This window comes from Triticum dicoccoides, chromosome 1B, assembly GCF_002162155.2.
Source record: "Triticum dicoccoides isolate Atlit2015 ecotype Zavitan chromosome 1B, WEW_v2.0, whole genome shotgun sequence".
Lineage (NCBI taxonomy): Eukaryota > Viridiplantae > Streptophyta > Magnoliopsida > Poales > Poaceae > Triticum > Triticum dicoccoides.
Genome location: NC_041381.1, coordinates 648,369,163 through 648,381,187, shown reverse-complemented (window position 1 = coordinate 648,381,187; position 12,025 = coordinate 648,369,163). Strand labels below are relative to the sequence as shown.

Below are 12,025 nucleotides of genomic sequence, written 5' to 3'. Positions count from 1 at the left end.
ACCTCACGTCAACTTGCTCCACTCGTACCCCCAAATTCCTCACCTCACTCCTACAAAAAACTCCACCTCCCCTTCTTCCTCACTACTACAGAAAAGCTCCAGCTCTCCTTCTTCCTCACTCGCACTACAACTAGGCTCGTCATTCGTTACTCTGCTCAAATGCATGAGCTCGACGCGATGCCCTTGAGGAAAATGGACTCGGCTGACCCCAGCGCCAAGAAGATGAGGCTCCCACCAGCGGTGACGCCTGTCATAGATCCCGCATCCAGCAGTGCGGAGAGAAGCGGCAAGCCTGCCCCTACCGGATCCCAGGAACCCATAGAATCTCGGGTGGACCGCATCAGCGATCTCCCGGACGCCATCCTTGGGGAGATCATCTCGCTTCTCCCCATGAAGGATTGCTGCCGCACCCAAGTCCTTTCAATTCGGTGGCGCCCTCTATGGCACGTCACGCCCCTTAATCTCGACCGTCGTCACCTATCTGTCTTTACTGACTCTGAACGCCCAGAGCCATCATCTCCTCCCTCCAGGGCTCCATTCAAAGCCTCTGCATCCTGTCATGCTACCTGAGCAAGCATACAATGCCCTGCATGATGGACGCTTGGCTGAAATCCCGTTCATAGAACTACAGCTGCTTGAGTTCTACTATTCCCCAGGAAATCACCTACCAGATACCGAATGACATGTACTTGTGCCCTCAGCACCGATGTCCACCTCGCAGTTTTCTTCCTCTCTCCACACCGCCACCTTTGCGCTGTGCTACCTACCAGACAATCTGGTACTAAACCTTTGACTCCCATTTCTCAAAAAACTTTCACTTGTGCGGGTTCGTATATCATAGGCCTCATTGCACAACAACATCAAGATCCAATGCATTTTCATATAAGTCTTCCAGGAGAGCAAACAAATCATTTTTTACTATTCCTCAAAAGTGTTGATAGAATTCGATGTTGAAACCATCTGGGCTAGCTGCTTTATTGGATTCCATTCCAAAGACAACCTCCTTCAGCTCCTCAATTGAGAATGGTCTTGTCCGGAAGTTTTGCTCTTCTTGAGTGAGAGTATCAACTCCAACAACATCCATCCTTAACAGGTAACCTCAGGCTCCCTAAGCAGGTTTTTGTAAAATCCAGTAATGTAAGTCTTGAGATTTTCCTGTCCTTCTATCACCCCCTCGTCTTGATCTAATCTAACCCTTTTATTTTTCCTATGCCTCCCATTTGCTTTAGCGTGATAGTATCTTGTCTTCAAGTCACCATCATGCAACTCAAGTTCTTGGGACCTTTGCCTCCATTTAGCTTCTTCCTCCCTCAATTTTTTAAAATCAGCTGGATATTTCTCCTTAAGAGCCCTACCACCAGCATCCAATATACCTTTTCCCTCTTTTTAATCCAAATTATCTAGATTTTCAATCAGATTTCACTTATGTTTTCTACAAACAGCCTCTACATTTAAGTTCCACCCCTTCAACACTCTCGTAAGTTCCACCAGCCTAACATGTAGCTGGTCCATGGCTATTTCCATAGTAAAACTCTTGCACCACACCTTTCTCACCACTTCATCCAGGCCAGCCCTCTGAAACCAACAGTTCACAAATTTGAACATGTAAGGTATTTTAGGCTTCTCTCCGGATGAAATCTATAATGGTGTGTGTTATCAGATACTTCTTTGGATAATGCAGAAACTTGCACAAAAGGGAATTTGTCTTCCCAAGTTGGAGACAACAACACCCTATCCAGCAAAGCACAAGTAGGATCCTCATGATTGCTTGACCAGGTGTATTTTCTTCCCACCAAAGGAAGTTCCATAAGCTCCCCATATGAGATGATGGAGTTAAACAGAACACTCCATTTGTTGTAACCACCTGGTTTGTTTTTATCACTAGCTTTCCTGGTAAGATTAAAGTCCCCATCTGTCAACATAGGTTCATGTGTGTTGCTCAAGAGATGCACCAACTCTATCAGGAATTTTGGTTTACCAGAAGGTTGTGCATCCCCATAAACAATTACTAGATTCCATTAAAAACCATATAGGACATTTTTCACTCCATCCAAGCTCCTCTCCTGAGTTGGAAAGAGATTTTTTGTTCATGCCCATGAAGATCCCTCCAGATCTTCCTCTGGGAGGTAAGGTGGTCCAATCAAAATTACTTTGACCACCCAGAAAAGACAGTTCGGGAACTGTAATTTTTCTCTCTCATAGTTTCCTGGGTCCCACAAAATCAAAATTATTCACATCAACTTGATTTCTAATGAAGTTTCTTTTCTCCGTATCCCCCAACCCCCTACTATTCCATCAAAGACCTCTCAACATTTTAAGCAACCAAGAAAAACAAACCACCAGATACCACTCCTCAAAATACCTTCTTTCTCCTCCTCTTTCTCAAAACCGTTTTAACAGGGGTTTCATCCTTTTCTTCGTCACTCCTATCCATCATTTCCAACAAAATAGATTCCAAATCCTCCGGATTTAGGACTTCTGACTCAGAATTTTTTGTTCATTTTCTCTCTCTTACTAGCCAAAAATACTTCAAGCATAGCTTTCTCACTGCTTTTTTTATTAAATCCAAATTATGTTCAACCAAGTCTAAAGAGACACCCAAGTCCCACTACCGGACTCGCGGGCTATGCCTATGGCCCAGGGCCGTCGGCATAGGTCCTATGTCGTCGACATAGATCTATGCCTACGGCTGCCGTCGGCATAGCCCCGTCAGTGTAGATCACGTCAGCGTACTTCTGTCAGACCGTCGGCGTAGTATAGCCGTCGGCATAGGAGGGTATGCCGGCGGCTGTGGGGCAGCCGTCGGCATAGTTTAGCCGTCGGCGTTGTTTTCCGTCTGACGGCAACGGACGGCGCCGTCAAAACTGCTGGCGACTCAGGAGAAGACACGTGGCAAAGATATGCCTATGGCAAAGCCGTCGGCATAGATTTAATCTATGCCGACGGCTTTGCCGTAGGCATACCTTTGCCACGTGTCGCCCCCTGGTTTGACCTGGCGGCACGTGTCGCCTCCTGGTGGCTCCTGAGCGTATATATGCCGACGGCTTTGCCGTAGGCATAGTTTTTTTAATTTGTTTCCCTGTTTTCTCTTTTTCAATTCATTTGACAGTATTTCAAAGGAGAATAATATGAAATATGACAGTTCATCATCATCATTTAAACATAGTCAAGTTCATCATCTAAAAATCATCACCGGCGAAAGTTCACGAACATAAGAGTAGTGCAAGACATGAAACATCATAAAAGTTGAAACATGAAAGACATGGCACAACGGCCGCATACACGGAATCATCATCGACATCAAGCACCACCGAGTCCACCTCCGCCAAAACCACCACCACCGCCGAGTCCACCTCCGCCAAAACCACCACCTCCGCCAAGTCCACCTCCGCCAAAACCACCACCACCACCAAGTCCACCTCCGCCAAAACCGCCACCGCCAAAATCGCCACGCGACCACCACTACTAGGGAAAAGCTTATACACAGACGCTTACTAGCAGCGCGGGTTTATACCCCTCACTACTGCTACTTACTAGTAGCGCGAGTTTTTACCTCTCGCTACTATTAAGTTGATAGTAGTAGCGCGGGTTTTTAGCCCTCGCTACTACTAAGCGGTCTCTACCGCGTCCCCCCGAGACATGCCATAGTAGTAGCGATGGTTGTAAACCCGCGCTACTACTAAGTTGATAGTAGTAGCGCGGGTTTTTACCCCTCGCTACAACTGTTTTTAACAGTCCTGAAATCCCCCATCTCCTCGTCCAAATCGAGCTCCCCTCCTCCACGAATCCGCACGCACACTCCACATTCTTCGCCGATTCCCCAAACCCACCGCCGCCGCGCCGCTCTCCTCTAACCCAACCACGCCGGCCGTGGCCTCCTCCTCCCCCAAGCACCAGCGGCCTCCTCTTCCTCCAGCGCCGCACTCCAACCTTCTGCTTCTCTCCCGAGCGAAGGCCCCAGATCGGGCGAGACCAGATCCACGGCGGCATCGGCGCGCCATCCTCGACCTGGGCTGCGACCACCATGGTCGCCGTTGTCGTCTCCTCCATGGAGGTCCGACCCGCCAGGATCAAGCCGCGGCCTGAGCCTGCCATGGGGAATCCGCCCCGATTGCAGCGTGTACGCGGGCACTATAGGAAGAGGAAGAGGGAGGAGGGAGGGGGACGGGGGAGAGCAGCGCCCGTAGCCGCGTGCGCGTGGCCGTGGCGCCGGAGCGGCGAAGGAGGGGTAGGGCGGTCCTCGCCGCGGCCAGAGGGCGACCTCGTCACCAGGCTCCCCGGGCAACCAGAGGTCGGGTTCAAGCACTACGCCGGCTACGTCCACGTCGGAAAGGGCGGCGACAAGGCGCTCTTCTACTGGTTCTTCGAGGCCGAGAAGGGGCCGGAGAAGAAGCCCCTCATGTTGTGGGCTATGGCTCAACGGAGGTACGCACGCACGTGTTCATCGCTAGCTCCGCCAGATCTCTCGATTGCTGCCCACTTGTGATTCCTGCTTTTGCTTTCAGTGTTCCATGACGAACATTTCGATAATTTTAGTCTACCACTGTAGCGGTTACCGTCCGTGTCATGGAAAAAATGCAGCCGCAGAGTGCGGCCGTCGGTTGCAAATTCGCTAACCTACGCTAATTTTTGGGCAGGGCACAATGAGCTCATTCAGTTTCTAACTTGCTCATAGCGCATATTGGCAACATGTATAGACAAAGCAGTAGGTGCAATATGACGAATTCTAGGCAAAACCGTAGCCTTGGATCGATGTGCTCTTCCATTCCCCATCTTGTTCATTTCTTGCGCATCCATCCAAATGTGATGCTCATTTGGAAATTCCTATTGGGAAATGGTTCAATACATTTACAGGCAGCACCGGGATGGCATGGTTGAACGCAAAAAGCAAATGCCATGACTGACGAAACTGAAAAATTAAACACTTTCTTCCTCCTTAACTTGTTTCTGCATTACTGCTAGAGAAGTAGTATCTGTAAACAACGTTTTTGCTGCACTTTATACGTATGTATGGGTCATCCTACATTCTCAAGTAAATGAGGTTTGTGGTCCTGAACAAACGTCGGCAGTTTTGATGGAGCTGACGGTATTTTGTCGCTGGACATGCATCCATCTTACTCAATGTCAGAATGGACATGAAAGAATGAGCAGTAAAGTTTGTGATCTGCTGTGGAGCTCTGCTAAATTAGTATTTTGGAAGGAAATATTAGTGGCATTTACATGTACAAGATACTTGCATCTTGCTAATCTAGTTTTTTTTTAGTGTGCGAGAGATTGTCATTAACTTGGTAGTAATTCAGTATCAGGATACTATTCATCATTGTTTCCGATCATTAAAATGTGGGCAGGTGGCTAAGAAGAATAGCACTGTAGCAAGTTTGATGGGCACACTTGCTATATCTTCCATGAGTGTTATTTCGCCAGAAAAGAAGTGTTGTAATTGGAAGGAACTGATGCTTGCACCTCATCCGATCTGGAATAACTATAATCCTTTGTCTTCTCCTGACATTCTCCTTGATCCCATCTTGTTCACGCGTAGAGGGGGGGGGGGGGTGTCTGGGACTTGAACCCACCCCACAATACTTTTGTTTGTCCAAATTGAGACGACGTACTTTTTTCTTGAAAAGGAATGCTAACTTTAGATCAATTTGATATAGATTTTCAGCTCGCCCAATAGGAAATTGCGAGTTTAACAAAGAGATACAATTTCTTTTTCCACCAAAGCCATCGCCATCCTACTCCTGTCCGCATCACGAATGTCGCTATTTAAAAAGACTAAATAAATAATTTTATGAAAGAAATGAATTAAGTTATAAGTTAAAAATTCATGCATTACAATGGAATAACATATTATGAATGCTCAAAGGGCCATCCTATTTTCTGTCACTGTCTAGATTAGACGATGCAGATATGATTGAGCTCAAGGTTGACGGAGACGGCAATTGTCAGGTCTACCTACCGGATTCAGTTTTCTGTTTACTTTTTGAGAATAGTATATTTAGTATCATTAGTATAGTCCTGCTCTACAAGTACTTATCTCTTAATGGATCATCCTTTTAAGCAGTTTCGGGCATTGTCTCATCAATTTTACCGAACTCCTGAACACCATAGATTTGTGCGGCAACAGGTGAGCAATCAGGTTAGTATTGTGAATTCAGGCATTCCATCCCCTCTGCTAGTAAATCAGGTTAGTATTGCCTTTTTAGTGTGTTGATATTTGAAAGGGGAACAGGGCAACGTGTTGCACTCTTGCTTTTGTTAGAGCACTATATTTTATTGTTAACCATGCTATGGTCCAAACTCCTTTTTATTCTGCTCATATGATATTGCTCATCTTTTGTTTTCTGTCCGATGCCTCCTGTATTTAGAGTAGAAATATTCTTAATTTAGTGTTTCTTGAACATGGCCAGGGCAATGGATAAAATCTACTCTGGATAGTTGACAGGGGGAGTACATGCTAAGTTGACTTTTTTCCTGCGGATTTGCTTATCGTGAAGATGCTTGCAAGGATGCAGAGGGAGCGGATCATTTGGAGAGATAGGATGTCACTGTTTGGTGTTTTTATGCATTTTGGTTTGCCTGTAACTGTGTTTGCACTAGTTGGGACTAAGTGACTTGACAAGAAGTGTAGGTGTATTAATTGAAGGCATGAAAAGCCATGACAATATGTATGCTCTTACAGGATGTGCTCTAATGCCGCTGGTTTATTATAAATCTTGGATTAGTAATGATGTGTAATGCTGCTGGTTTATTGCAAATATGTGTTTTTTTAGTTGGAATTGTATGCATAGAATAGAATTGGTGGATTTTATTTTTCTAATTCCTAATTAGTTAGTAGTAGCGTGGGAAAACACCAGATGGGCTACTACTACTTCGTTAGTAGTAGCGTGGGTTTGCATCCAGGCTACTACTAACTTTTTAGTAGTAGCGTGGGAAAAAACCTGAGGCGCTACTACTATTTCATTACTAGTAGCGCGGGTGCAACCCGCGCTACTACTAACTATTAGCTGTAGCGCCTTATTAGTAGCGCCGGTTCCCGCGCTGCTGATACACCTAAAACCCGCGCTGCTGCTAGCCTTTTCCCTAGTAGTGCACCGTCACTCTGCCAGATCGGAGTGACTGGGGTCGACGGAGCAGGAGTCGAGCCATCGGTCCCCTACCTGTTTGAAAGAAGATTCTAACGGTAAATATGACATGATAGTGTTGAATGAACGAGAACTAGTTTGTCATTAGTTAGGCAAATGTACTAACCGGAGTATCACCGCCTAGTGCCAGCCATTCCTCAAACGTGGGAATGTGTGGGGCGTCTCCCGCAGGTGGTGGTGGGGGTCCAACTTGTGGTGGCTCCGTGTGGTTAGTCCAAGACGCCAACATAGCCTGGATGTTAGTTAAACAAGTCCACTTAGAAACAAGCCGTGATCAACAAAGTCAGAAGGAAGGAAAGTGCAAATTTGAGCTCGGTTTAAGAGGGCAAAACTAACCGCCATCACTTGACGACTGTAATCATCGTTTGCCTTCACTCGTTGCAAGTACTCCCTCACCTCAATATGCCTATGCTCGAGAAAGGCCTGATATGCCTACAAAATTGAGGTTGTTTCTAAGTGGGCAGTGATGAAAATAAACTAAGAAAGATAGAGACAAAGAAGATAAGGGGAAGTACTTACAGCACGTTGGCGGACTAAGGGAGGCTGCGAACGCCCCGTACTCTCTAACGGGCTCGGGTTGGTAGCTCGAAGCGTGTGTACGAGATCGACAGAGTGATCAAGCCATCGAAACACGGATACCGGCCATGAGACTTACCTTGGATGGCCACCACCGCCGTGTCGTCGATCTGAGACTTGGCGACCTCAGGAACGGGAACATCCGGATGCAACTTCTGATTGTTCTAAGTGTAAGACTCCAGGTGTTGCTCGGTGTTGCCGTAGTACTGGCTCTCGCCCTCCTTGCGATCACTCGCTCGCGGGCCAGCTTCCACGACTCCATGTCTGAGAGCGGCCTCTGCAACTTGTCCTCCCGCAACGTCAAACAAAAGTTAGCCATACATAAGAACATGACGGTAAATAAGAACCAAAATGCATCATTCATATAGATATACCTTCATGGCCTTGAAGCCCCAATGGTTCCTGTTTCCTTGGCCGTGTGTCCCGTCTTTTCCACGGTTAGCCCGGGCCTTGATGCTCTTGGCAGCAAACTCTGGATCGTCACCGACCCACCTATCCACCAAACACGCCCATCCGTCATGCCTTCCATAGCACCAATGAGGAACAACCTATGAAAATTTTGGAAGCATGACATGTGAGCACGAAACATATAGTTGACTCCTTGAAACAATGAAAAGTCAGTAATAGTTACCATCATGAACTGCTCCCTGCTCATGGTAATTTTTTGCCTCTGTGCTTGAGTTTTGGTCATCTTTTGTTGCAGGTAGATGTGGTAGTATTGTGAGACGGCAACCCAACGAACCTCGTACTACAACTGACGAGCTTTCTTCTTTGCAGACGCAAGTAAGACCATGTCGGCTCTGGCCTTGTGCTCGTCAAGAACTCTATAGAGTTGCTGCAATCATGCATAAACCATAAGCAAACAAGGCATGAGTTGAGTGATTCAATGATAAACTATGAACGAAACTGAAGACAAGTGATTCAAAAGGGAACTTACCAAAAATTTGGTGATCACGGCCTTAGCGGCTGTCCCGTACTACGCGTTGCTGCAAGCCTCGTAGTGGGCCCAGCTTGTGGCCAAAACACGCAGCTGCGGGTCCCTGTCTGGCCGCGGGCAGAATAGGCCAGGCCAAAACTCCTTCAACAGGATAGTGAGAAGGCCGTTCGGTTTACGACCCTTTCCGCGAAGGATCTAGTTACTGCAAAAGAATCAAAGGGTTGCCATGTGTACAATAAAAAAATATTGTCATGTGTTGAAAATATGATTGAGATGCACTTACTCTATCCCCGCAGGTTCAATGAGCCACTTGTGCGCCTCGATAGAAGGTGGTGTAGGTACTCCGGCATTACCACGCAGCCACCCCTGCGGAGCACCCAGTGGCAAGTCACCCCACAACTCGGGGTCAATCTCCCCTCCACCCTCCTCGCCCTCCTCCTCACCCTCCTCCTCGGCCTCCTCCTCCTCGGCCTCCTCCTTCTCAGCCTCCTCCTCCTCAGCCTCCTCCTCCTCGACATCAGGAACATACTCCTCCTCCTCAGACTCAGAAGCTGCATCAGCATAGGAGGGCATTGAAGAAGACCCTCCTATTTCGGACACGGCCCGGAGTTTTTTGGCCCGGTTGCCTCTCCCCCCACCTCCTCGTCCTCTAGGGGCTCTCCCCCCACCCCCTCCTCCTCTAGGGTCTCCTCCCCCGACCCCTCCACCTCCCTGTGAGGTGCCATCCTCGCGTAGTCGGGAGGAAACCTTGTGGGCTCGTCCACTACGAGTAAGTCCTCCTTTGAGTTTACTGAGGAAACTGGCACCGCTGGACTTGCCCATGATTAGCAAACCTGCATTGAGAAGAGAATAAACAATTAGTAAGGATATCAAAAAACAAGCATACAGGAAAGACATTAATAACGGAAGAGCACATTAAGGATATCAAAAGAACATACATTTTCTAGAACCCATATGAATCATCACTATTGTAATCTATTTGTCGACCGGTCTCATCATCACTATCCCGCATATCTTCTTCATTGTCTGACGGAGGTGGACGCTCTTCCTCATTGTCAGCGTCTTCATTTAACTTTTCAAGCATAATTATGCCTCTTTGATTCACAACTGCCTCACCATCAATCCGTGCGTCGTCGTTTGGGTCCAGGTCAACATAACCCAACTCATCATCCTCCTTGTTTCAGACCATGTCATCATGTTCCTCTTGAAAGAACACTCCCTCGTATGTCATGGGGTTTATGTTGTAGTAATCATCATCGTTCGGGTCTGGTAGCTTACCATGTGGCGACACCTTGAACACAACTTCCCAACCCTTTAGGTACTCTTTCTGGCATGGGTAAGGCAGATAATATACTTGTGTGGCCTGGGTAGCGGCGATAAAGAGATCAGCTCCGGCATAGACGGTTGATGGTTTAACTTCAACTAAACCAACAGAAGGCGTATGTCTCAGACCCTTTTTGGGGTTGAACCATCGGCATTTGAACACAGTGAGACTTAGGTGTTTACGGCCATGTTTGAATGTAAGCTCGTATATTTTTCCTACCCTTTCGTAGTAATCTACTTTATTATATCCTTCGGTGAAGACTCCGGTATTTATGGTTTTGGGATCAGGCCGACTGTTCTGGTGCTCCTCTGTATGGAAGCGATACCCATTCACATCATACTTTTGGCATGACATGACGGTAGGGTCAAAACCCATGGAAACCCATCTCAATTCTTCATCCATTGATTCGTTCGGATCATTTCCCTACAAGTTTAATTGAAATTATAGGGTGCATGAGTTTAATTGGAAGTGTGAAATGGGTAATAGGGAAGTGTGAAATATTACTTTCTCCATGAACCACGCAACGAAATTTTTCCTTCCATCAGCACCCTTTCGGAGAAGAGCAAGTGCCTCCGCTTCAGTAGGAGGCAACATTCCCGTCCACTCTTCCTCAACGAATCGACTACAATAAGAAAAGCGGTATAAGAACTAGGCAAAGTGAACATAATGAATTGACTAAAAGAATGGTGCAAAGGTATTACCTCATCCACTCATCCTCAACTTGCTTGATGTTGTGCAAGATATAGAACATGACATCCTCCCACTCATCTCGTGGCATGACATAAGATGCCGAGCATCCAGCCCTGCCACCTTGCCCGATGAATAGAGGCAACTTGGGTTTATACTTGGGTTCTTCTATATTGTATCGAGACACCATATTGTGCAACGTGGGAACATGGTCCGGATAGTAGGCTGTCCTGAGGTCTGCCACCTCCTCTAGGATAACTGCCTCAGCTATGGAAGCTTCAATCTTAGCTTTGTTTCCACATTTCTGTCTCAGATGCTTGTTCTGTCTCTCAGGGCCGTACTGCCAACGATACTGCACAGGGCCCCCCAACAATACCTCATTCGCAAGGTGCAAAATGAGATGTGTCATCGGAGTAAAGAAGCCTGGCAGGAAGATCTTCTCTAGCTTGCATATCAACTCCGGTGCCTTCTTATGCATTTCTTTTATCTTCTTAGGACATACTTCTTTAGCACAAAGCATGCGGAAGAAATGGCTTAACTCCGCAAGCACACGCCAGACACGCTCGGGAACATAGCCCCGAACCATCACCGGCATAATCCGCTCAATCCATACATGATAGTCATGACTCTTGAGCCCGGTCACTCTGCCCGTTGAAAGATTGACCCCCTTACTTATATTCGACGCATAACCATCAGTGAACTTCACGACGTGTTTCAGCCACTTGAATGCCTCCATCTTATGATCCTTTTTAAGTACGAAGTCAGCATCTGGCTTGAACCAAGATTTTCGACTGCCTGTGGGAGGTTGCATGTGAAGACGTGGTCTATCACAAATATTCTGTTGATCGACTCTAGCATTAACATTATCCTTTGTCTTATTAGGAATGTTGAGGATTGTGTGAAAAAGGGACTCTGCGACATTCTTTTCGGTGTGCATCACGTCGATGTTGTATGCAAGTTTGAGGTCCTTAAAATAGGGAAGCTGCGTGAAGGGGGTAATGTGAGTCCAGTTGTGCGTCTCACCATATCCTTCAAACATTTTTTTGCCTTTGCCTTTGCCTTTGCCTTCACCGGCAGGCTTAAGAGCTTTCAGCTGAGCAAGCACATCCGCACCAGAAAACATTGGAATCTCGTTTACTTCATGGACAACTTTGCCTTTTGTGAAGTTCTTCTTGTCCTTCCTATCAGGATGGTCTGGAGGGAGGAACTGTCGATGCAGGTCAAAGGCAACATACTTGCCACCCTTCTTCAGCCAAATGAAGATCAAGGCCTGCATGCACACTGGGCAAGGCATCTTTCCACTTGTACACCATCCGCGGAACAGGGCATAGCCGGGAAAGTCATGCATGCAATACT

The 12,025-nt window shown here is 47.0% G+C and overlaps 1 protein-coding gene across 2 annotated transcripts; it reads left to right on the top strand.

Moving 5' to 3' along the window:
* Window positions 1-3,806: 3,806 nt before the first annotated feature.
* On the top strand, window positions 3,807-6,758 carry LOC119349362 (serine carboxypeptidase-like 31). 2 transcript variants are annotated; one of them, XM_037617383.1, is made up of 3 exons: window positions 3,807-4,425; window positions 5,895-5,949; window positions 6,065-6,758. In XM_037617383.1, exons 1-3 carry the CDS (start codon window positions 4,025-4,027, stop codon window positions 6,212-6,214), a joined length of 606 nt encoding a protein of 201 aa, XP_037473280.1. In that variant the 5' UTR covers window positions 3,807-4,024; the 3' UTR covers window positions 6,215-6,758. The 2 variants fall into 2 exon arrangements, with proteins under 2 accessions (XP_037473280.1, XP_037473281.1); XM_037617384.1 differs by lacking the exon at window positions 5,895-5,949 and having other exon boundaries at window positions 6,411-6,758.
* Window positions 6,759-12,025: the final 5,267 nt, after the last annotated feature.